Consider the following 24,978-nt stretch of genomic DNA (forward strand, 5'->3'; position numbering starts at 1 on the left):
TCAGGGTCTCCCAAAAACCGCACCCGCAATCCGTACTACAACCAGTACCTTTCCTGGATGGAGGGGAGAACTTTTCCCTGGTGTAGCTGTTCACGGGCTGGCGCTTCTTTCCAGAGTTCACAGCGAATAGAATCACACCATCCCAGCAGGACCTGCTCTGATACTGGTCCTCTGTGCTGTATCTTCATCTCTCGCAACCTCCTTCCGAATTCCTCTTCCATGGCGGCTGGTGTCTGTACCTCTCCTCTCTTCTCCCGCTATCCGGACCTTGGATACAGGTGGAAGCTTGGATGTCCCAGACTGCGGGAAGCGTCCCACTGCTTGCCACCAATGTCACGGAAAGTCCCACACTCCACTTGAGTGCTTCCGTCAGTATACCACTTCCTTGTAGTCTGGACTCAGATATCAGATATTCCAACCGCTCTCAAGCATAAAACAAGGCGAGATTTGCTTCACTGCTTACATGGACTATCTTTTATTTAGAATCAAAATGACAAGACTTTATATGCCATTGGAACCTCCTCTAACAATACAAATGTAACCTAATTAACATGAGCTAGTTACTAAATCATTTACCCAGACTAGGTGACTATTCAATACACATTACCATAAACATCAACACAAGGTTAATTAGAACAAACAACAATGCGTGGAATACCCTTAGAACCTGTGGTAAGCCAGACTAGACTGTTCGTCTCCTAGCCAGTCCTGGAGGCTAATGTGATCAGCTCACTCAATTAACAGGTTGAATCAAACAAACCAATAATAGTCTCTACATACATCCTGGGAGATATTGTGGACAAATATTACTGCCCCATTTTAAGTAGTCCAAGATATATTTTTTCACTCACCCTGTGCCAGAACAGGGTGACTTAGACATAACAGGTGTATGGGGAGCTGAAACAAGGGCATCCCCTACTTTCCAAGGGATTCGGAGTTCCACGGGCCCTCCCGTCACATATACATACTGTACATACACATACATACTGTATACACATATACATACATACACACACTATAAACATGTTGGTGACAAAATGCAAATACTACAATTTCAACAGAAAACACAAATTTATTTTATATATATATTTTTTTTATAGGAATTATTTTATGGCAAGGGATATGTACATGGTGTATTTTTTATATTGCAACATTTCAAAAGATGACAAAATAAAGACACCATGGTGCAGTCTGTTAATGTTTTTTTTGACGTCATATGGTTGTGTGGAAGACAGATTTGGTCTACAGTACTATGTCAGCATTCCATACTATATTTAATTAATAAAAAAGCAAATCTGGACATTACATTATTACATAATAACTAGATGCGAACAACAGAATCACTTTTAGATTAAAGATATACAGAAAACAAAAAAAAAAATGTTTCACATGATTTAATTGGCATGTTAAAATGGCTCAACACATTTCTTTTTTTTTTATTTATTTGTAGAAAATGAACTGCTTAGTCATATACCTGCATTAATCAATTTACATCCACTATTTAGTAACATTTAAAGTTGGTTTGATAATTCACAAAAGTGGAATAATACAATTTCAAAAAGACTGTTCATGGTGTGGCAGACCAAGAAAAAGAAAACAATCAGTCCATTCCTTCATGCATGCATAGCACTGACGTAAACAGCTTATAGATTTAAACTGAAGAATAAAAGCTATTGCGTATATGGCTGTAAGAATATATTTATACTGTTACAGAATATAATCAGTAGGAAAAAAATCAATCACAATGTTTCTATTCACAAACTTTAAAGGGCCAGTAAACCTAAAACATAAGTAGGCCTACATAACAGAGCTATGAGTAACATTAATGTCAAAAAAATGAAGGAGAATTGTTTTTCAAGACATAGTTGACTTTCTGTTGAATAATTTTAACAAAAGACTTTGCATTTAAACTGTTCAGCCTAAGAGCTCTTTCACACGGGGGATCCGTATGTCCGTTTTTCATCCTTCCGTTTTCGGATGAAAAACGGACATACATGTATCCCTATGGAGCGTCGGATGTCAGCGGTGACATGTCCGCTGACATCCGACGCCGCTCCGATCCGAAAAGTGTAACGGAGGAAAAACCTACTTTTCCATCCGTTTTCGGATCGGGTGACGACGGACACTACGGTCCGTCATCATCCGATCCCCCATAGGGGAGAGCGGCGCTCTGACAGGTCCGTAGCTGCACAGTGTGCAGCGATGGACCTGTCATCTTTCTGCTCAGCGGGGATCGGCGGAGCGATCCCCGCTGAGCCAGCGGGTGTTCACGGGGCGGATCATCACTGACATTACATACAAAAGAAAATAACAGCAAATGTTTGCACCATTACAAATTCTGCCAAGGTAAAGAATTTACATAAACACATTTGTGAATGTTATTACTAGCTTCCAAATGCAAAACAACCCGTGTTCAGGTTTAGTGGCCCTTTATCAGGTAACAAAGTGTTCTGTGCAGATAGCACGCAAAAGCCTTTTTATTTATATAGCTATATGTTTTTCTTACTAGAAGATGGTACATAAGAGTTGCAACTTCAAGTGAAAAAAAAAAGAGAAAACAGTGATAAAAAGTAACATTAACAAAATTTTTCTTGTGTAAAATAAAGCAATGAGGATAGTTTTAATTATTCCAACATACCTTGGTATTTAATATGTGCTACCTGACCATTAAAGTTCAAACTTTTATCACATACAGTACACAATTTCTATCTCATTTTAGGACTACACATAAAATACAGATTTTGTGAGAATTACCCTGATTTTATAATTTGACTTTGCATTTTTCTTTGCCATTTATTAAAAACCACCTATCACCCATTCATATTTAACCATACATAATTCGACAGATATCCTCTGTAAATATAAAATGCCTAACAACTACTGAATACTACACACTTGCACAACTGTTTCTAACATAATACAGTAGTTACAAGTTATTATCCCCAGTCAGCATACTGCATATTGTGATAGTACTTAAGGGATAACTGCATTTTAGATAAAGTATTATTTAAATTTAAATGGCCCTAAGCTAACCACTTGAAACTAATCTAAATAGACCAGGACTAAATTATTAAAGAAATCATTTTTGCCTGGGTTGTTTACCACCAATAATATACCGAACTAGTAAAACATAAAAAATATAAAAGTTTACATTTGCATTAATATAGCTTGGCAAAATTAGACATATCAAACAGTAAAATTAGAAAGGAAATGTCATACTGTCTTCTGTGTAAGTGAAATTGTCTTTTATCAGATCTTAAGGTGTGGCTGAGATGAAAGTATGAAATATATACCACACAAAAGCATTACACATAGAGACATTCTGTGATCAAATAAACACTTGTGATTGGGACACAAAGGAAGGATGCAGCTTGTCCATCCAGTTGTCTTGAGTGTTTACAGTTAAAGGCTTGCAAGGCTTATCGTTAGCTATAAAAAAAGCAGAGAAATCTGTCAGAATAACGAGCAATTATTTTGGGCATCATAGATTTACACGTAAATGGGAACTTCACTTGGAAAAGACTGATGGTTTTCTGTAAAGGATGGATGGGGGGGGGGGGGGGGGTAATTTCTGATCTGTTATTGAGTTGCTATAGGCTACTGTATGATGGCAAGCTTCCTCTGCCTGATTGTTGGAAATTTCCTATGGGCTCCAACATCTTATGCAGGCAGGGCACACTGCAGGTCAAAAGGTCCCTTTAAGTGGTTGATTTTATGCCTTACTGCATTCTATACAGTAAAGTAAAAAACCTTCTGTATGCAGCTCCCCCCACAGCCCCTCCCCCAAATACAAACCCGAGCCTGATCTTGATACAGCGATGTGCACAAGAGTTAAGGCTCTCTCGCTCCTCATTGTCTCAGATACAGCAGCAGAAGCCATTTCCTTCCACTGCTGTCAATCAGAGCCAGTGACGAGGGGAACAGAGTTGGGGCTAAGCCCCACATTGTGTGTCTTATCGACACACAGAGCAGGGCTTGGAAGCGAGCATGTACGCATGTCCCCATAGCAAGTGGCTTGCTATTATGGGGGTACTCGGTGGGGGGGAGCCAGTAGTGCAAACGAGGGACCCCAAAAGAGGAGGATCAGGGCCGCTCTGTGCAAAACCATTGCACAGAGCAGGTAAGTATAACATGTTAGTTATTTTATTAAAATAAAAAATAAGCTTTACAATCACTTTACATGTTCTAAATATTCAAACAATGGGAGGAATTAAAGAATGGCACACGTGGAAAAGTGCTCCAGTTTCTAAAATGAATATATTCCTAAGCAAACGGTGTCAAATCAATAAATGTAGTGCAAGTAGATTAATTTAGCACACAGGAAAATATAAACATAGAATAGAGATTTAGAAGAAGAAAAAGTGGTGCGTAAAAAGGTTTTTAGGAGCAATATAGTAATAGTCAATATATAGCTATTTTGCACCCAAATATACTTATGTGAGAAAAAAGGTGGTGTGAAAATTGCATTTTGTTGCAAAATATATATGTGTTATTTGTGGCTAAAATATATAGATGGTGCTAAATGTGCATATTTGTCATATGTACCACAATTTTACAAAATTAATCCCATAGAGGTTAGAGATATAAATACAGTAAAACCTTGGATTGTGAACATAATTCATTCCAGAAACATGCTTGTGATCCAAAGTCGTATATCAAAGCAAATTTCCAGATAAGAAATAATGGAAACTCAGATGATAAGTTCCACAACCATTTATTCATGTCCTGCAGTTTATAGTCTATATAAATGCGGTTGTGTAATCATAAAATGTCCATCCACAATTGGCAGCCTATACAAGGGGATTAGAAGAAAAATCCAGCAGGAGCTACAGAATATAAAAAAAGAGAAGAGAGGTGCCCCTAAGTGTAGCAATATGGTTACATTTAATGAAGATACAACATTTAGCAACTCACATGGTTGATGATTAAAAGAGGCACATCTAAGTATGCAGGCATCCGGGGTAAAGCTGTCCACATAGACCGTCCTCCGCACCGCCGTCTCTCACTGCTGTCTCTCACTGCTGTCAGTCTGCAATTGTGATAGGGAAGACTACTCCGCAGTAGAGGGATCTGAAAGCAAGGTTTGAAGCGCAGCGTGGAAGGGATGATGTTGATGGCGGTGGGGAGGATGGTCTATATGGACAGCTTTACCTCTGATGCCTGCATAATTAGATGTGCCTTTAATCATCAACCATGTGAGTTGCTAAATGTTGTACCTTCATTAAATGTAACCATATTGCTACACTTAGAGGCGCCTCTCTTCTCTTTTATACTCAGTTGTGATGTGACGCTACTTGTATATTAAGTCATCCCTCGTTTATCTAGTTAAAATATATAAAACATTTTTACTTGTCTTGCAAAACACTCTCAGACCAGGTTACTCTCAATCCAAGGTTTTACTGTATAGGCATTAGTGAGAGAACGATAACAGATATGGGGAAAACAAACAATGGTTACCTCACAACTCAAATCACCAGTTATCTGTCAAAAATTATTTACACATATTTTAGTCTGTACTTTTATAATTTACTTTCACTCTTAATTTTACCTTAAAGTGTTTGTTAACCTAAATAAAATAAAAAATTGGATCCTGTCCCTTTAAAGCATGTTATATAGTACAGTGCTTGTGTTGTGTAATTTGGCCCCCTGTATCACCTGAAATACCTGATTGATCCTGCCTGGTTCTGCCCTCCCCCCAGTAAACTGACCCCGGTTTATCATGGCTGCTGAGCCCTTAAACCATGGTCAAGTTTACGTGCCTCCGTCATCCGCAGCTCTGCTCTCTCTGTGTCTACTGTGCCTTCCTCCCCCTCCCCTCCCTGCCTGTCAGCTCGTACCAGGGCCACCCTGTCTTCTTGCTGCTGGAATAACATTTACATTACCATACTATCCTCTCTGTCTCTTAATCCTGTGTCCCCCTGTGTGTGTGATTTATAAAAAAATATGCGGATTATACCTCATTTCAGAGCAACGTTTGGTGATCACGTGACCGGCTGGCTCTCTCTTCCTCCCCTCCAAGCTGTCAGTGGGGGAATCTCGGCCCCGCCCACTGCAGCTGTCAGACTGGGAAAGGAGAGAGCCAGCTTGTCACATGATCGCGGAGCGCCACTCTGAAATGAGGTATAATCGTCTTTTTTTTTTTATAAATTGCACACACAGGGTGACACAGGATTAGGAGACAGAGAGGATAGTGGCTTAACAACAACTTTAATTATATAACACTGTTTTAATTTACATGTGACATTTGCATCCTTATTTTTAACATTCAGATTGAGCTTCTTTATTCAATATTTATTTCATTTTTTTTTTTCAAAAAGAAAATTGTGAACATTTGATAACATGAAGCCCTTAGAAAAAATGGTACACCTTTACAAGACTGCACACACAGATGGAACTCATAACTTCTCATTTCTGTACATCAGTTTCTGCTATAAAATGTGAACAAATAACTTTTGCTAATTTGGTGTTAAAGACACAGCGTTTTTAAAAATTGCCAAACTAGACAAAGTACTTAATTTGGTGCAGGAGTCACACTTATTCCTTCAAATAGAATAACAATTTATTTATTTGGTGCACATTGTTCCATCCTTGTTTCTGCACATGTTGTGACAGTGCTAGGCACTGCCACTGGGAAAATCATTGGAAATAGACAGAGTGCAGAGTGTAGATTTTGAGCTGAAAAAACTTTTCACAGCTTTCTCTGGATTTTGATATTCCTGGATTAGGCTCCGTAGTTTTAAGATTTCAAAGTGCTTTGGGTGGGAAGAAATCTCCAACCTCATGTCCAGGTTTTGTTGAAGACCAGCAGGGTGTGTGCCCAGGTACACACAGCCTTTATAATGAAGGACAAGGAATTAGTTGAGGGCTCCAGCCAGAGGGAGGTGTGCTTGCCTCTGAAGACAGGTGTGTGTTCCTGTCTGGAGACAGAGGCAATCTACTCGAGAGACAGTACTACAAGTGGGAAAGATTCCATGCCCATGGGACTGAGAGAGTCTGTGTGACTAAGAGAGCTGAGGTAACTAGGAGAGAGTCCAGGGAATGGAAGGAATTTGTGAGTGTCAAAAGAGGGGGTCTGGGGTGTCAGGAGAACCTCTACCTAGTGGCCAAGTGTAGGCTGTGCAGCTTTGTGCATTAAAGAGGAGCTGTGTGCATTAACGAGAAGCTCTGTGCATTGAAGAGTTGGTATTTTTGTTACCTGTTTATGCTATCTGCAACCGAAATCCCTGTGTGGGCAAGCTTATAGACTTTACGTTAATCTGTTTTAATAAAAGTTGGCTATCAGGCCCTTAAAACACAGCATAGACTGGCATGGACTTCACTAAAAAACACATCTACCACTGAGTCTAATCACCCCAGGTCCCAATACATTCTGCACATATATGAGTGCTAATTCCCCCAATGTGAATACTTTTATACACAAGTAAATTATATAATATGCAATTTCAAATATACCTCTGCACCACAGCTATACAGGATAGGCAATTCAAATCAAGTTTCTGTTTAAAGGAAAAGCAAAGCATGAATGTATTTAGTATTCATTAGTACCATTATGCATTTTGTGAAAATCAGTTCTGAAGAAACACAATGGTGGTATACAGAAATTATACAAGTTTACTATGTATAGCATATATTACCTTTCCTATGTATAACAGTTTAAGGGTTCATATATGTTTTCAAGGCAAAATAAACCTGTCAGGCCCACCAAAATGTATAAATACTACAGGTAAAGTGGGGAACCACACCTGTGCTGGTCTTTAAAGATAATGCATTCTCACCTAGTAAATATCCAGTATAGGTAGCAGAGGCTCTGAATTAGACAGCTAATGAGAGAGGCAAGGCTCAGTGCCAGTAAAGGGTAGTTTTCTTTTAATTTCTGCTTGAGGACCCATGTGTACAGCCTTGGCCTAATACTTGAGGGGCTCCACATGGATTCAGGGAATGATTAGAAAGCAGATATTCCATTTATCATCTATTTGAGGTTGATTTACTAAAAGCAAATAGGGAATTTGCAGTTTACAAGGGTAAACTGCAAATTCCCTATTTGTGAATGAGACGAAAACTCTGCTGATTTTCATCATTCAATTATGTGCAAGCAACAATACTGTGATTGGGTAATCTTTGCAAAGTGAATTTTATTACAGTCACTAAGTGAAGGGAAGATTCCCTTGTAATGTGCAAACACACTTGCAAAGTGAACACCGTGTTTTTCTTTACTGTTGCCTTTGTGGTGTTGTTTAACAAGTGAAATGTAGCTAATATAATATAATATTAATTCCATGGCTTTACCTGTAGAGTTTCTGTTTTGTTGCATGCGATTGACACTGGAGAACATTATATGTATTGTCAGAGTTAAAATATAACTAAAGAAAAAACTTTTATTTTCTTTTTTATATTTAGATAGAGTGGTGAGAGGTTAGGACCACTCTCAGGCTTCCATTGTTGTCTGTGTCCCCATTAGCAAGATTCACTCTCTCTGATTTCCTTGATCACTAATCTCCCCAGGAATGAAAGTGAAGGTAAATACAAAATTTTGAGCTGCCAATGCATACACTTGTTCTAGAGGGAATTTCCCTCATGCTGGAGTATTATCTACTCATTTCCTGCTGAATCTTTAGCTCAGGAAGTGAAGGGAAATTTTTAAGAACCTAGCCATTTTATTGCTAATAACGGGATTTTCTTACCATCCTGTTTTATCTGTTGCTTTTAGTGGTCCCTCATTCCTGTTGTCTCTTAATGAATGATTTTGCAATATTTTGCCAATGGTCAGAGAGGTTCTGTTAATGGTTTATCCAAGACCCATCACATGAGGTTTGTATTTGTGGGTTGAATATCATACATTGCACAGCTGCTATTTATTTTTATACTAGTTGAACGTTGTTCTATGACCCTCGTTAGATGAAAACCACCATATGCACAAGCATGTACTGTATAATGGATGGCGTGTAATCATGAGATTGTAATGGGTCTTCTATGTATGATTTTAACTGGGAGAGTTTATGCATGTTCAAAAAATCCTTATTTTATAATGCAAAGATGCAACCCCAATTCCAAAGTTGGGGCACTGTGTAAAATCCACATAAAAACAGAATGCATCTACTCGCAAATCGCATAAATCTATATTTTATTCACAATAGAAACTATATCAAAAGTTTAAACTGTACCATTTTAAGAATAAATAAGGTAATTTTGAAATTGATGACAGCAACAGATCTCAAAAAATGTTTACCATGGTTTAGCATCCCCTCTTTTTTTCAGCACTCTGTAAACATCTGGGAGCTGAGGAGACCAGTTGCTGAAGTTTTGGGAGAGGAATGTTGTCCCATTCTTGCCTGATATAGGATTCTAACTGCACAACAGTCCTGGGTCTTCTTTGTCCTATTTTTCATTTTACCACTTACCACCAAATTACGTACCTGTACGTCATTTGACTTCAAGTGGTTGTGTGTTGTTTGGCTCTCTTGTAAAAACAACTGCTTAGCAGCAGCTCAATTGTTATCACAAGCAGCGGGAGGGGGCGGCCCCCCTCTCGCCGCCTTTTGCTGCTTGCCCGGGCTCTCCCGTCCCACTGGGAGACCTGAGCAACCAGCCGGCCTGTCCATCAGCTGGCAGGAGACCCGAAGAATGTTGGAGTCGGCTTTGATCGGTTCTCGGATGTAGTAACCCAGAAGCGATGTCATGACATCACTTCCAGAATCCTGGAGTCTTAAAAGGTGCCAGTTTTAAAGAATTGCAAGTATTCAGAAATGCTGATCTTGGCGTTGTGAATGCTTTCAAGTGCCAATCAGGGATTTGGGGTTTTCTAGACCCCAGATATCTCCATAAGAATAGCTGTCACGTGCCTATTAATAATAATAAAAGCGATAAAAAAATAATAATTAAAGCAACATTTTGGGATTTTTGGTATCTATTTACTCGACGTGACATCATCTTTTATATTTTACCAAAAAAATTGGGGTATGTATTTTTTTTTTTGGCATTAAAATTAAAAAAAAATATTTTTTTTCTATTTTCTTCCCAAAAACTGCATTTGAAAAACCATTGCGCAAATACTGTGCGTGTGACATAAACAATTGCAAAATCCACCAATGTATTCTCTAGGGCCTCTGCTTAAAAACAAATATGTTTGGGGGTTCTAACTTATGTTCTAGCAAAAACCCCCCAGATTTTCACATGTATACAAAAAGTGACACAAAATGCCTGGTCTTCTATTAGTTAAGAAGCACCAAATATTTCCAAATGATGAAAGGTTTGGACTGCCAGTGGGTCAGTTGAGTAACTGGGCTCTTCTACTATGAAGCTGTGCTGTTGTCATAGATGTGGTATGCAGTTTAGCGTTATCCTGCTGAAATATGCAAGGCCTTCCCTAAAAAAGACACTGTCTGGATGGAAGCATATGCTGCTCTAAAACCTGAATATCTCTTTCAACATTGATGGTGCATTTCCAGATGTGCAAGCTGCCCATTCCATATGCAGTAATGCACCCCTATACCATTAGAGATGTAGGCTTTTGAACTGAGTGCTGATAACAAGCTGGAAGGTCACTCTCCTCTTTAGTCTGGAGGACATGGCACCCATGGTTGCCACAAAGAATGTAAAATATTGATTTGACTAACCACAGAACAGTTTTCCACTTTGCAACAGACCATTTTCAAGGAGCTTTGGCCCAGAGAAGGCGTTTATGAATCATGTTCAGATATGGTTTCTTTGCATGATAGAGCTTTAACTTGCATTTTTGGATGGGGGGCGAACTTGGTTCACAGACAGTGTCATGTTACTGCCCTGTTTCCAATTAACCTGATTAGTTGAAAAATGTTCTTCCAGTTCTTCTTTGTTAGTACCACTTACTTTGCCAGCTTTTTGCTGCCCTGTCCCAATTTTTTAAGATGTATTGCTGCCATCAATTTCAAAATGTACTTTATTTCTTAAAACTGTATATTTTTAGTTTAAACATTTGATACGTTTTCTATTTTCAATTGCGAATACAGTATTGGCTTTTTTGAATTGGGGTTGTAAAAACATACATTTTTATCTGTGTGTTCGTGAGAATTATATGCATTTAATAAATACCTAGATACAGATGGCAAAAAAGTCTGGGGTTTTATTTTATAGACGTACTACTAGGTCCACATCAGTTACTAAATTATATAAATCATACATGTTTCTTTATCAAAGGATCTACAGGCCTTGTAATTGTGGAGCTTATGAAAATCAGGGACAAATAATCATACAGTGATATTACTTGTGTTAACTAAAAAATGAACAAGTTTTACTGCAGTTTAAGTATTATCACTACCCTGACATTAAACATGCAAGACAATTTCCAAAAAAAAGTCCAGATATCAAACTACAGAACACAAAAGTAATCTAAAAACAAAAATGAAAAATATGCAAGCATAAGCACCATCTGTTATAAAGCACATTTCATTTGATGTGCTAAATATGAGCTTTAGGCAAAGAATAGAAGATAAATTGTTGAATGTGCAAGAAACTTCCAAAATCTGTCATCGGTTGTGATGTCTAATGCTTTTATCAGCTACAGTATGTCCTAGCAGTACGCTTATTAAATTAATACACTAAACTGTAAACTGCCTTACTTGGGTATTGTAGGTGACCCAGAACGGTGAAAATGTACATTCTGCCACTTTCCATCACGGCGATGCCACACTCTGGTCTCTTCAGACTGCATAGTTTTTGGCAATCCTGTGGAATCCATGTACTGTGTCAGACGGATATAGGCTATACAAGCAGCATCTTCCCCAATCAAATGGACATGAGGGTTAAGTATGATAGTATGGATAGGTTTATTGCTCTTGGATAAAGCTAAGAGTAAAGACAAACAAAAACACATAAGAAAATATAGAAAAATACACATAGCTGAAGACCTGTTTAGATATTTACAATATGAGATTCAGATATTTAGGCATAGCACATTTTTGATGCTCAGTGTCTTTATGCTCAGCCATGGCTGATGAACTCTAGAGGGAGAATGCTGAAGATCATCTATTTATGCTGTGAATGATACTCAAGAACGCTAGGTGTTATACTTGCCTTTTTATTAAAAATACCAGCCAAAGTTAATTTGATCAGACTATAAACATTCCAACAACATTCCTTCTCATGCTTACTGATAGGGTAAATGGAATAGACATGTTATTTATCAAACATTTATTTATCATTATCAAAACATGTATTTCTGATTTAGTATACAGTCATGGCCGAAATTGTTGGCACCCCATAAATTTTTCCAGAAAATCAAGTATTTCTCACAGAAAAGTATTGCAGTAACACATGTTTTGCTATACACATGTTCATTCCCTTTGTGTGTATTGGAACAAAACAAAAAAGGGAGAAAAAAAAAGCAAATTGGACATAATGTCACACAAACTCCAAAAATGGGGTGGTCAAAATTCTTGGCACCCTTTCAAAATTGTGGATAAATAAGATCGGTTTAAGAATGTGATGCTCCTTTAAACTCACCTGGGGCAAGTAACAGGTGTGGGCAATATAAAAATCACAACTGAAAGCAGATAAAAAGGAGAGAAGTTCACTTAGTCTTTGCATTGTGTGTCTGTGTGTGTCACATTAAGCATGGACAACAGAAAGAGGAGAAGAGAACTGTCTGAGGACTTGAGAACCAAAATTGTGGAAAAATATCAACAATCTCAAGATTACAAATCCATCTCCAGAGATCTAGATTTGCCTTTGTCCACAGTGGGCAACATTATCAAGAAGTTTGCAACCGATGGCACTGTAGCTAATCTCTCTGGGTGTGGACGGAAGAGAAAAATTGATGAAAGGTTGCAGGATAGTCTGGATGGTGGATAAACAGCCCCAAACAAGTTCCAAAGAAATTCAAGCTGTCCTGCAGGCTCAGGGAACATCAGTGTCAGCGCAAACTATCTGTTGACATTTAAATGAAATGAAACGCTATGGCAGGAGACCCAGGAGGACCCCACTGCTGACACAGAGTAAGCCAAAATCCTTCTGGGAAACCGTCTTATGGACAGACAGATGAGACCAAGATACAGCTTTTTGGTAAAGCACATCATTCTACTGTTTACCGAAAATGGAATGAGGCCTACAAAGAAAGAACACAGTACCTATAGTGAAATATGGTGCAGGTTCAATGATGTTTTGGGGTTGTTTTGCTGCCTCTGGCACTGGGTGCCTTGAATGTGTGCAAGGCATCATGAAATCTGAGGATTACCAAAGGATTTTGGGTCGCACTGTAGAGCCCAGTGTCAGAAAGCTGGGTTTGCGTCCGAGATCTTGGGTCTTCCAGCAGGACAATGACCCCAAACATATGTCAAAAAGCACCCAGAAATGGATGGCAACAAAGCGCTGGAGAGTTCTAAAGTGGTCAGCAATGAGTCCAGATCTAAATCCCATTGAACACCTGTGGAGAGATCTTAAAATTGCTGTTGGGAAAAGGCGCCCTTCCAATAAGAGAGACCTGGAGCAGTTTGCAAAGGAAGAGTGGTCCAAAATTCCAGGTGAGAGGTGTAATGCCGTGTACACATGACCGGACTTTTGGTTGGACGGAACTCCGAAGGACTTTTCGATGGAGTTCCAATGAATCGGACTTGCCTACGCACGATCACACCAAAGTCCGATCGTTTCGAATATGATGACGTACGACCGGACTAAAATAAGGAAGTCCATAGCCAGTAGCCAATAGCTGCCCTAGCATCGGTTTTAGCCCGTCGGACTAGCATACAGATGAATGGATTTTTCGACAGGACTTGAGTCCGTCGGAAAGATTTGAAACATGTTCCAAATCTAAAGTCCGTCTAATTTTTCGACAGCAAAGGTCCGATGAAGCCCACACACGATGGGATTGTCCGGCAGATTCGTTCCGTCGGACCTTTGCTGTCAAAAAGTCCGGTCGTGTGTACACTGCATAAGAAGCTTATTGATGGTTATAGGAAGCGACTGATTTCAGTTATTTTTTCCAAAGGGTGTTAAGTTAAGGGTGCCAAGAATTTTCACCAGCCCATTTTTGGAGTTTTGTGTGACATTATGTCCAATTTCCTTTTTTTCCTCTCTTTCTTTGTTTTGTTCCAATACACACAAAGGGAATAAACATGTGTATAGCAAAACATGTGTTACTGCAATACTTTTCTGTGAGAAATACTTGATTTTCTGGAAAAACTTCTGGGGTGCCAACAATTTCGGCCATGACTGTGTGTGTATATATATATATATATATATATATATATATATATATATATATATATATATATATAATGTGTATATATTGGTTGTATATTCTGTTAGAAGTGTAACAATTGTCTTGATTGTGTTCAAAGGCTATTTACACCTTAAATTGCAAAACGTGCTATATCGCCCCTTTGAAGATAGCCTTAAAGTTGACAAGCTTATGTGAATGACCATCCGCATATCAATGAATATGACCAGAGTATTAAGATTTGACTTCAAAATTAACTTTAGATAGCTAGTTCCCACTCTTTTGGTAAAACATAAATTGTATTGTTCTCCCTAGCTACTCAGAGCAATGTTTTTCAAATCAAAACTGTGTATTGTGCTGTGCTGCTCTCCATGCATATATCTAAAACTATAGGCTTGTATATTACATACATCTTTGTTGAATGTGGCTTCAGCAGTTAACATGTTATTGAAACCCCTTGAGTTCTGGGGTTTCCCTATCATTATCTACTATAATTATAGCAAATTAAATAAAAAATTTACATTTGCAAAATGTATTTATAAAAGAACATAACATACCGGTATATGAACAATAGCAGGTTGCTTATTTTTTCTTCTTAATAGGGTCCTACCTATACCTACAATTTAAGCAAGATTTCATCGATCATAGTGTCTCTACACTAATTAGAGTAGTGAATGACAGTATTTACCATGTCAATTTTTTTTTTCATATTTAACTTCCCATTATTTTTTATTAGGCTCCACATTTACATGAAGTTCAACTAACACTGCTGGGGTGCTTTAGCAGACGCAGGAACATTTTCTTTTAAACCATGTGAATGAAAGGTAGGTAAACCCTAAAATATATCCTACCATTTTCAAAGTAAAACCGATGAAAATCCATTCCTTCTACAAGGTTTCCTAGAGCTTCGGGCTCAAATGAAGTAAGGCCTGGGTCACAGATCTTCCTGTAAATATATTAACACGTTACTGGACATATTCCACAATGTGTAAGTATTATATTAAAACTGAATTGTTGACTTTCTGTTAACTATAAAGAAATAGCAAAGTAAATATCCTACAAATTAAATGGTCAGTTTATAAAAAAATTTTATATATTTTTTCTTGTAATACAGGAACAATTGATGTATCTCAAATTACAACAATCTTATATTGTCATTTGTTCTTGTATAAAATAAGTTACAACATCATATTATAGAAATACAACACACAAGAAAAGGGGGAAATGACAGTGCAGGGAACATTCATACAATAATCTAAGTCACTGTACATGGTTATGTTACACCAGTGTTGTAAAAGAAGCATAAAGATGGATCTAGTCCAGGGCCCCATATTTAAAAGTCTTGTGGTGTACCCCTAAGTCCATAGCTAATTTATAAACTGGAAACCTCACATTTTATCAAGTTCCTGCATTCCGACAGACAAGGGAGGAACTATCCTTCAGGTTTGTTTTTGCATAAAAAAGCACATTTCCAAAACTGTATATTTTTGAGAATGCGTATGACAGGTTTTAGGGTTATATATATTAGTAAGTTTGAAAATATCTTTAGTAAAAAATTTGACCTCCATCCAATTCCACTATGCACATCAGACAAGACCATAAAGAGTGAAACAAATTCACTTCTTGACCACAAACGTGAACAATCGCAATTTATGCAATTTAGATGGAGTGAAATACATTTGTGAAAAAGTTTCAATTTAATAACTATCGGTTGATAAAACAAATTAGTTATATACTGTCCATATCTTTGAATTCGTACCAGTCTTGGTCTGTCGGTTATCAATGCTAAATAATATTTAGACACTAATTCATAATTATATGGTTGGTTTAAGAGCTGCTCAAGCTCTGGCTGTATGTGAGCTGCATGTTTTAAAGTGCCATTTCAGGTAAAATTTATTTTTTTACAGTACCTCCCTCCCACCCCTCTCTAATCTAACCCTTCCCCCACATTTACCTGATGAAGGCAGATATACTGACCTAAGTATCCTATTCAGTTCACTCACTTCTGCCGGTTATGGTGTAGGGGAACCCCTAATCCAGTGCTATGATTTATGATGCTAGCACCCCCACCCCCTGAGACCACTGGTCTTGTCTCTGTCCTGAGAGGACCCTTCCAACAGCCATCAAATCAGGAGTGTTCACATCTCACAGACAGTAACATAAACACCCGCAGATGGACCCTTCCAGTAAGTAAACATTAGAGGAAAAGACTTGAGCCAGCAATGTTACATATGCATGGCTTCAGGTAAGAGGGATTTAGTTATTTTTTCTTAGGGGATCAAATAGTTAGGTATCATGTAGCTGAGCTTTAACTGAAGATAACTGAATTAACTCTCCTCTTAAAGAGATCTGAAAAAAACTTGAAATTGAAAAACAAAGAAATTGATTTACTAAAGGCACATATGAAAAGAAATTTAACTAAATATGCATGACTATCCCTAGCTAATGTTTTCTACTTTTTTTTACCAAAAAGGCAAAACATTTACTTAAGATAAGCAAGAAGTTACAGTACAAAATTCTGAAAAATACAAAAATAGTAAAGATGGTTACATACAACCGAACTAAACAAAAGGATCCTTAGCTAATGTTTAATTGTGCTGTACCATTCTGCTAGGAAACTATAAAAAAAATCTCAAAATGTAATGTGATTCAGTCTGTAACATATCATTTTCAGTGGTAATCACCATAGTCTCCAAATAATATTTCCTAAAAACACTCAGGGGCAACCACAATTGGAAGCGCTGATCGTGGCGACAGCTATCCTCTCTCTCCATTCTCCTCTGCTTGCTCTCCACCCTTTGTGCTTCAAGCCTCGTTTTGGACTTGTGTTCCCTGATCGTAAGACGTCACGCTGGGGTGTTTCCATCCACCAGCTCCAGTCGGTGGTTGTTCCCGGCGGCCTCTCAGTCCCTTCCTTGTTCCGTGGCTGTTACACCATCCTGCCACATATCATTGGGTTTTCGATCGAGGTCTCATATTGTCCATCTGACTCTGCACACGCTGGCTTCCTTTTTTCTAGTGACATACAGGAATACATGAAGCTTTTGCCATCGCAGCATTGCTTCATCAAGCCAGTCCACCACCGACTGTTGCTCAAGGTACTGTCACCGTGAAGAGAACGCTTTGCAGTTGCTCCATCTATGCAAGGAGATTTTTATAAGCATATGTCATTATTTAATCGGCACATGATTTTATCTCATTTCGCTTTTTGATTGTTTGTCAGCGCTTCTAATTGTGGTTTCCCCTGAATGTTTTTACTTGTATTCACACCCCTTCTGGTGTGCTCACTCACACTGTTGCTTTTTGGGCTCTTGCTGGACATTCACAAGGTTCCCAGTGCAACATATGTCCCATTTTTCTGGCTCCAGACTGTTTTTGTCATTTTATATATTTCCTGAGGATACCAATGATGGATGTAAAAGGGCCCCTGAAAGGCTTCTTAGGTAAATTCTATCTTAATTTTCTCTAGAATTTGTAGGAAAGATACTGTGTGGAGAGTAAAGCTGTTATGTAAAGTGCAGCATAAACTGACGGCACTATATAAGAACCTGTAATTTATAAATAAATCCTATGACTTCTAGTAGTAATAATAGCCACAGAATGCCTACTATATTCATGCCTGCTAGATCATTCACAATTTTTCGTGTTTGAGGGGTTGAGACTGCCTGAAAGTGAGTACACTTTAGGTGCTAATTCTTAAGAGCAGTAACCAATAGCAATCAATCAGAATCCATGTTGCACTGGCTTGAATCTACTGTGGGTTAATGCATTTATGAAATAGCTTTTAAAGTGTAACTAAAAGGAAAAACTTCACATCAGACATCAACTTGACATTAGAACACTAATAGAGGGGATATCTTCCAACGAGTTCTGGTGACCCACCCGGATTCCCTCACTTTGGAGGGATTTCCTCTCACTTCCTGTTTTGCATATGGGACAGGAAGTGAAGGGAAATCTCCCCAATGGGACACAGATGGCAAAAAAATGACGTGGGTTACAACCCTCTCTTACACTATCCCAAAAAAAGAACAAGTTTTGCCTTTAGTTACACATAAGAACAATAAATCTTTATAGAATAAATCCAAATATCCTTGAAAAGTTTTGTGCATTATGTCACTTACGTATAGGCCTCAAAATCTCCATTATTAATAGCTTCAATTAGTTGTTCTGTAACTTTGATGATTTCCTGCTTGCGAGCTGAAAAATAGAAAGGTTTCTTAGTTAAATAGTATAGATAACTAACACGACAACAGTATAGAATTACACAGTGTTAACTTTGAAGCCTACAAATAATCTACATTCAGCTACTATCACGTCATACATTTCTGAAGTAATCATTTAGAAAAATAATTGTGCATGGAGCATGAATGGTGCCTAACCATGTGCATTGCAAATAGTAGGAGGTAGGAAAGGTAAACTGGTCGCCAATGTTTTACATTGGCTGAGGTACATTGATGACATTTTGGTACTCCAAAAACGGCAGGGAAGCTCAGCTTAAAGAATTCATAACAGAACTAAACAATAATGATAGAAACATCAAACTAGGATTTACATTTGACACTAAAGAGATCCCCTCTCTGGATCTAAATAACTCATAAACAGGGAATCACCTAAGTACAAGAACCTTTAGAAAAGAAACAGCAGCAAACACTGCTCACAATAAGTCCTAAGGAGAGCCAAAAAGAGAGCAATTGATATTGATCAAAGAACACTATTAGGAGGTGAACAAAACCCCCCCCAAAAAAGATAACACTTCAAGCCACACTACCATATTTTCCGGTGTATAAGGTGACTGGGCGTATAAAACAAGCTCCTAATTTTACAGGTTTTTAAGAGTTTTTGCCTGTACTCACCGTATAAGACGTCCCCCCCCTTCTGAAGTTTCCAACGCTTTATATCCTTCTTTGTTCTTGCTGGAGCTGGAGCCATATCCTTCCTCCTCTTTGCTGGAGCTGGAGCCAATAAAGGCGAGCAATGTATTATGTTAATGAATACAAAGCCTGCTTGGATTGGCAGAGGCTGTAACATTGTCAGCCCGCACCTCTCTGACTCCAAAGCCAATCCGAGCAGGCTACTGTATGTAGCCTGCTCGGATTGGCAGAGGTTGTTACTCCAATCCGAGCAGGCTCTGTATTCATTTGAATACATTGCTCACCGGGATTGGCTCAGCGGTATATACTGTATGTAGCCGAAGTGTAAAAAGTCATCTTATACGCTGGAAAATACGGACAACAATATGGCAACATTCAAACAATCCTACAAAAACATAAAACTCGGATGTTCACCAATTCGGATCAGACTAAAACTTTTGAAATAAAAAAATTCCTCAACTGCTCTTCGATCAAGGTGATATATATGATCGAATGCCCCTGTAATAAAATATACATTGGGAAGACTAAGCAACAACTTAGACCCCGGATTGGTGACTATCTGAGAGATATTAAAACCATCTGGAAAAACTGAACAGGACAAAGGAACAGATAAAGAGAATCCCCCTAGCTCAACATTTCAAGGATTTCCATGCAAGGAAAACCAATGGCTTTAAAATAAAGTGAATCTATGCTCTAAACTTAGATACCCTGATTCCAAAGGGCCTAAATATAGAATTAAATCATAAGATGTTTCTTGAGGTTTCATTTTCCATCTATTATTAAACAGATTGTAATCTAGGAAATATATGTATTTTAATATCAATTTTTTTTTTAATCCCTTCAATCACCCAAAAAGTTTCTTTCAATATATTCCCAGTTCATCTGGATAGTATTGATTGATGTCTCTCTGGTAGTGTCGACTTGATACCCTCTTAGTGACCTATCCTGAATAAATGCCACAGTAGGCTTCTTGAGAGGATCGGGAAAGAACAGATATTCAATCTGACATTCTCTAATTAGCTATCACTGAAGCATAGTGGATGGAGTGACCACTGGATGGAGTAAAAAGCAACAAAAAATGAGCATGTTTTCAAAGCACAAAATCCTGTTTAAATGCATTCTTTTATTTACTGAAGTGACGATTTTTCAACATTAGAGGGAGTTCTTCATTTACATGTACCGAATGGGTATATAAGAAACATTCAACTAATCCCTCCCTGTTCTGAGGAAGTCTGCGGATCATGAAACGCAAGCGCCAACGGAGTGACGTCATCACACCTGGATGCGGAAGCAGGCTATGCTGATTCAAACACGCAAACAGCATATTAAATAGCCAGCCACCTTCCTTTGTAATCTGCAATATGTGAGGACATCTCGCCAATCGGGACAGAGACATCGGAAAGACCTGTAGCTGCTCCACTTCGGCATAACTATAGCTATAAGCGATATAGCTAGCTGCCCAAGAAGGACTGGAAACCTGAATTACATGGAGAGGGTAGAGCAGTAAGTAAACTACATCACTCAGTTGTGACATCAATCTTTGCAATCTTGCAGCTCTGTTTATACTTACTTTGCTCCCTTCTAACTCTATCTACACTCATGTTGCATATAGCTGGTGTTTTACAGTTTCAAGCAACTTGGACATTTAGCATGAGACACTGGTGACATGGATTTTATGAAGTAGGCTGAGCAGTAAATAGACAAACCTCATAGAGGTAGAATCAACATTTGCGAGTGTGCAATATCTGCTTCATGCTCTTTCGCAAATCTCTCTCTGTTTTTGACACTCACTACCAACAGGTATATACTGCCTTTCACCAGGCAAATTATAGCTATTGCCCTAGAACTACCGGATCTTATTTACCATCCCCCATTTTGTCACCAAGATAAAACTGCACTTGGCATGAACTTTCTGACTTTAAGCAGTTTAATGGTCATGAATGAGCTATTTTGACTTCATACAATCCTGTTTACATTTCAGTTACCATCTGCTCACCTAGAATATCACTGCCTGACATGTTATTCACATGGGGGTTTTCCAACTATAAATTTCCATGCAGGAACTACAGCTAAATATATCTGGATTGCTGCAAGATGTCTAGTGTAGCTCTCCGCCATCTGTGACTCCACTGCGTTGCAGTGTATTGCTGTGATTAACTAAAGCTACACTGACTTACATTGCAGCTTTTATAGCAATACATTACCTGCAAGTCTGTTTACATGTGATAAGCTAATAACATGGAAAAGGGCCACTGTGAGGAAGTAATTTTTCTTCTCCACCAATGGCCACTGATAAGGTTGCACTGATGGGCACTGGCTGGCACTGGTGAGGTTGCACTGATGGGCACTGGTGAGGCTGCACTGATGGGCATTGATGAGACTGCACTGACGAGGCGGCACAAATGGGCACAGATAAGCTGCACCAGTGAGGTTGCACTGATGTGGCTGCAATAATGTGCACTTACGAAGAGGCACTGACGAGGCTGCACTACTAATGAGGCGGCACTGATAAGCGACACTGAGGGGCATTGATAGACTGCACTAATGGGCATTTATAGGTAGCAACGATAGGCACTGATGATCAGTGCCCTGATTATCAGTGTAAACAATGTACTTAATGTGCCCTGTCAGGCTTGCCAGTTATCGGCTCTCCTTTGCTCACACAGAGACAGTATGTGAGAAGAGGAATGCTGGTAACCAACAATTCTGTTTACATGTGACAAGCTGATCACATGGTAAAGGGCCAATGTGATTGGCCTTTTACCCTGACCTGTGATCAGCTTTATCCAAAGTACGCAGTGGTCACAGATCATGCCCAATGCTCTCCCTAGGGCAGGGATATGCAATTAGCGGACCTCCAGCTGTTGCAGAACTACAAGTCCCATGAGGCATAGCAAGGCTCTGAGAGCCACAAGCATGACACCCAGAGGCAGAGGCATGATGGGACTTGTAGTTTTGTAACAGCTGGAGGTCTGCTAATTGCATATCTCTGCCCTAGGGGGACGTGGAAGGACGTCCTCCCAGAACTGGGTAACTGTGCTGTAGCCATCTTTTGGCTATAGTGCGGTAGGGAAAAGGTTAAATAACCAGTAATTGTAGCTAATGTTCCAGATTTTTATAACAGCAGAGATCAGACTGAATATTTGTAACACACATTAGTAGTTTGCTTAATAAGGCAGAATTTATCTGGCTTCAGTTGCCCAAAATCTGATTAATATGGATTGGAACACTTTGCCAAACTGATTTGTACTTTGCCATACTGAACAGACCTGAATGTGACCATTTGAACTAAGACCATGCAAAGAACAATGGGGAAATGCAAACTGCAATAAGGCAACAAACCAATCAGGTCTTTCTTTTACGTTATATGGCAAAAGTCATTCTAATTCTGACTGACTGCTATAGGTGGGCACAGTTAACATGGCTGCCTCTTGCACTGCAAGCTCCCTTACAAAATCGTCAAAGACACTTCTAAACTTTTCCAAAAATTCTGCCACCCAATGAAACAATGTGATACTGCAATTATGAGTATAAAACTATATATCCTAAAATATAAACTTGCGCGAATGGTGAAAAAACAGTGAAAAAAGAAAACTAAAGCAGCTCCCACACACAAAGTACTGATCACTAGACGAAATGAATGAAATATGAAAATGTGGCGCTCACAAATGATAATATATGTGCAAAACTACGTATAAATATGTGCAGATGTGAATAAAGCAAAATCCATATAAAGTCCAAATCAAACATGAAAAATATATATTGAAATCCTTGATGACATGTAAAAAGGGTTGTAGATGTATCCGGACGCCGCTCACAGGTGTGCGTTCCAGGAACCAGGACGTGCGTTCCAAGGAGCAGGAAATTACATCAGCGCCGCCGGAAACGCATTAACAAGTTTCGTCCGCCCACACGGCGTTATCAAAGACCTGATGATAACGCCCTGTGGGTGGGCGAAACTTGTTGACGCATTTCCAGGGGCACTGATGTCATTTCCTGCTCCTTGGAATGCACTTCCTGGTTCCTGAAACACACGCCTGTAAGCGGCGTCTGGACACATCTACAGCCCTTTTTACATGCCTGTTTTTATCAGCTATGTTGTAAGTATCCATTTTTATATGGAATAAATCCCCTTTCAAACAGTACTTTCACTATTAGTTTCAATTCTTTTCCTTTTTGGTGCCTGGCGAATCTGCTGAGAAATTCTACTATAAACCTTCATCTGATGTGTACACCACTACCCCTGAACTCTTCTGGATACCATCATTTAGCCCGGGTTCACACCTATGCGAATTAGATGTGGCTTACACCGCATCTAATTCGCAGGACATTTTAAAATACATTCATATGAATGCATCTGGTTCACATATGTGTGTTGCATTCGCACTGCGCATTGCACAAAAAACATGTGCGTTTTTTGGGCATTGCGGTGCGAACTACAAGCCTATTATCTCCTATGGGAACGCATCTGATTCGCAGATGCATTGCGTTCTGAACAAGGATTTTCTACTTCTCCTCACTACACCTCCCCCTCCCCCCCCCCCCCTCCCCCTGCTCACTGATCCTGAGCTAAAACGCAATGATTCCTTTGAACAGGAGATTTTTATCTCCCCAGTGAAACCTGAGCTTCAATTCGCACCGCACATGTGTGAAACCGGGCTTAAACCTGAAGTGACCCCCAAACTGCAAAGCTGGGGGTCATCGTCATTTGGTGAGTGGGGACACATATGGGGATGTTGATTTGCACCTGAAAAGTTCTGGAGTGTCTGTGGCTCACTGCACCTGAGAGGTTTTTTTTCCCATCGAGGATTTGGATATATATTTTTTTTATATTTGATTTGGACTTTACTTTATATGGATTTTGCTTTATTCACATCTGCACATATTTATACATAGTTTTACACATATATTATCATTTGTGAGTGCCACATTTTCATATTTTATGCAATTATGAGTGCCTTAGGAAGAAAATACATATTACAGTAGAAAAACTCAATACACATTATTGACAAGAACTTTATTTATAAATGTCACATTCATATATTAGGCCAGTGGATTGCAACTTGGTAGAAATCCTTAGCAAATTGTCTTTGTATATACTCTAAGTATGAGAAAAATGTGTAAAACATTACAGGTGTTTTTTTCTGCATATAATCACGTCACAGACATAATCATATGTCACAAACAGCAGTTCAATGATGTTCTAGATGTCATCCAATTATTGTCAATGTCAAAGAAATTAACCAAGACTATGAGATGAAATTGCCATTTCAGGGTACGTAATTGCACAGGATGTGGAAATTACACAATAGGTCCATACAGTGAGGTTACCAATATGTTTTTTTTTTCATTTTGGATAGAGTAAGGTTGGGTTATAACCCCTGTCATTTTTTTTTTCATGTATGACCCATTGGGGAGAGTTTCCTTCACTTCCTGTCCCATAGCCAAAAACAAGTGAAAGGAAATCCCTCCAAAGTGAGGGAATCTAGGTGTGTCACCTGGGTCACCAGAACTGGTGTCCCCGTTGGAGGATTTATCATCTATTAGTGGTCTGATGACAGCCCAAAATTTGGGAATCTCCCTAATGCGGGCACAAACAGCAATACAAACTGACAGGTGTTCTAATCCCTCTCCATGCAATCCAAAACTAAAAAGTTTTGCCTTTAGTTACACTCCTGTTCCCCAGAACGCTTCTGGGAAATAACACAGTTAGATGCTTTTTTTTTCACTTGTCCTTGGGCAACTCTCAAAAACAACACATCTATTTCAATAATGTAGTATTTGTAGTACTTTTTAGTACTTTGAACCATGTAGCTAGGTGCTTCCTAAGTCTAGATATGAGGTCAAATCCGCCCTCTTCCCCTCCCCCTGTGGCAAATTTGACAATAGCTACGAAGGAGACAGACCCATCATAATGGC

At 38.9% G+C, this 24,978-nt stretch overlaps 1 protein-coding gene across 10 annotated transcripts in view; it reads right to left on the reverse strand.

Moving 5' to 3' along the window:
- Window positions 1-1,052: 1,052 nt before the first annotated feature.
- CAMK2D (calcium/calmodulin dependent protein kinase II delta) overlaps window positions 1,053-24,978 on the reverse strand; it is a 381,486-nt gene continuing 357,560 nt past the window's right edge. For 8 of the 10 annotated variants that reach the window (XM_073603037.1, XM_073603064.1, XM_073603019.1 and 5 more), the window contains 5 exons: window positions 18,310-18,385; window positions 15,040-15,134; window positions 11,595-11,820; window positions 7,453-7,496; window positions 1,053-3,429 (listed from right to left, as the gene is read on the reverse strand). In XM_073603037.1, the coding sequence (XP_073459138.1) occupies window positions 7,484-7,496; window positions 11,595-11,820; window positions 15,040-15,134; window positions 18,310-18,385 (410 nt within the window). In that variant the 3' untranslated portion in view covers window positions 1,053-3,429; window positions 7,453-7,483. Of the gene's footprint in view, window positions 3,430-7,452; window positions 7,497-11,590; window positions 11,821-15,039; window positions 15,135-18,309; window positions 18,386-24,978 lie in introns of those variants that run through there. The other 2 variants (XM_073603047.1, XM_073603087.1) reach the window with 2 other exon arrangements.

Source organism: Aquarana catesbeiana, linkage group LG01 (assembly GCF_042186555.1).
Source record: "Aquarana catesbeiana isolate 2022-GZ linkage group LG01, ASM4218655v1, whole genome shotgun sequence".
Classification (NCBI taxonomy): Eukaryota; Metazoa; Chordata; class Amphibia; order Anura; family Ranidae; genus Aquarana; species Aquarana catesbeiana.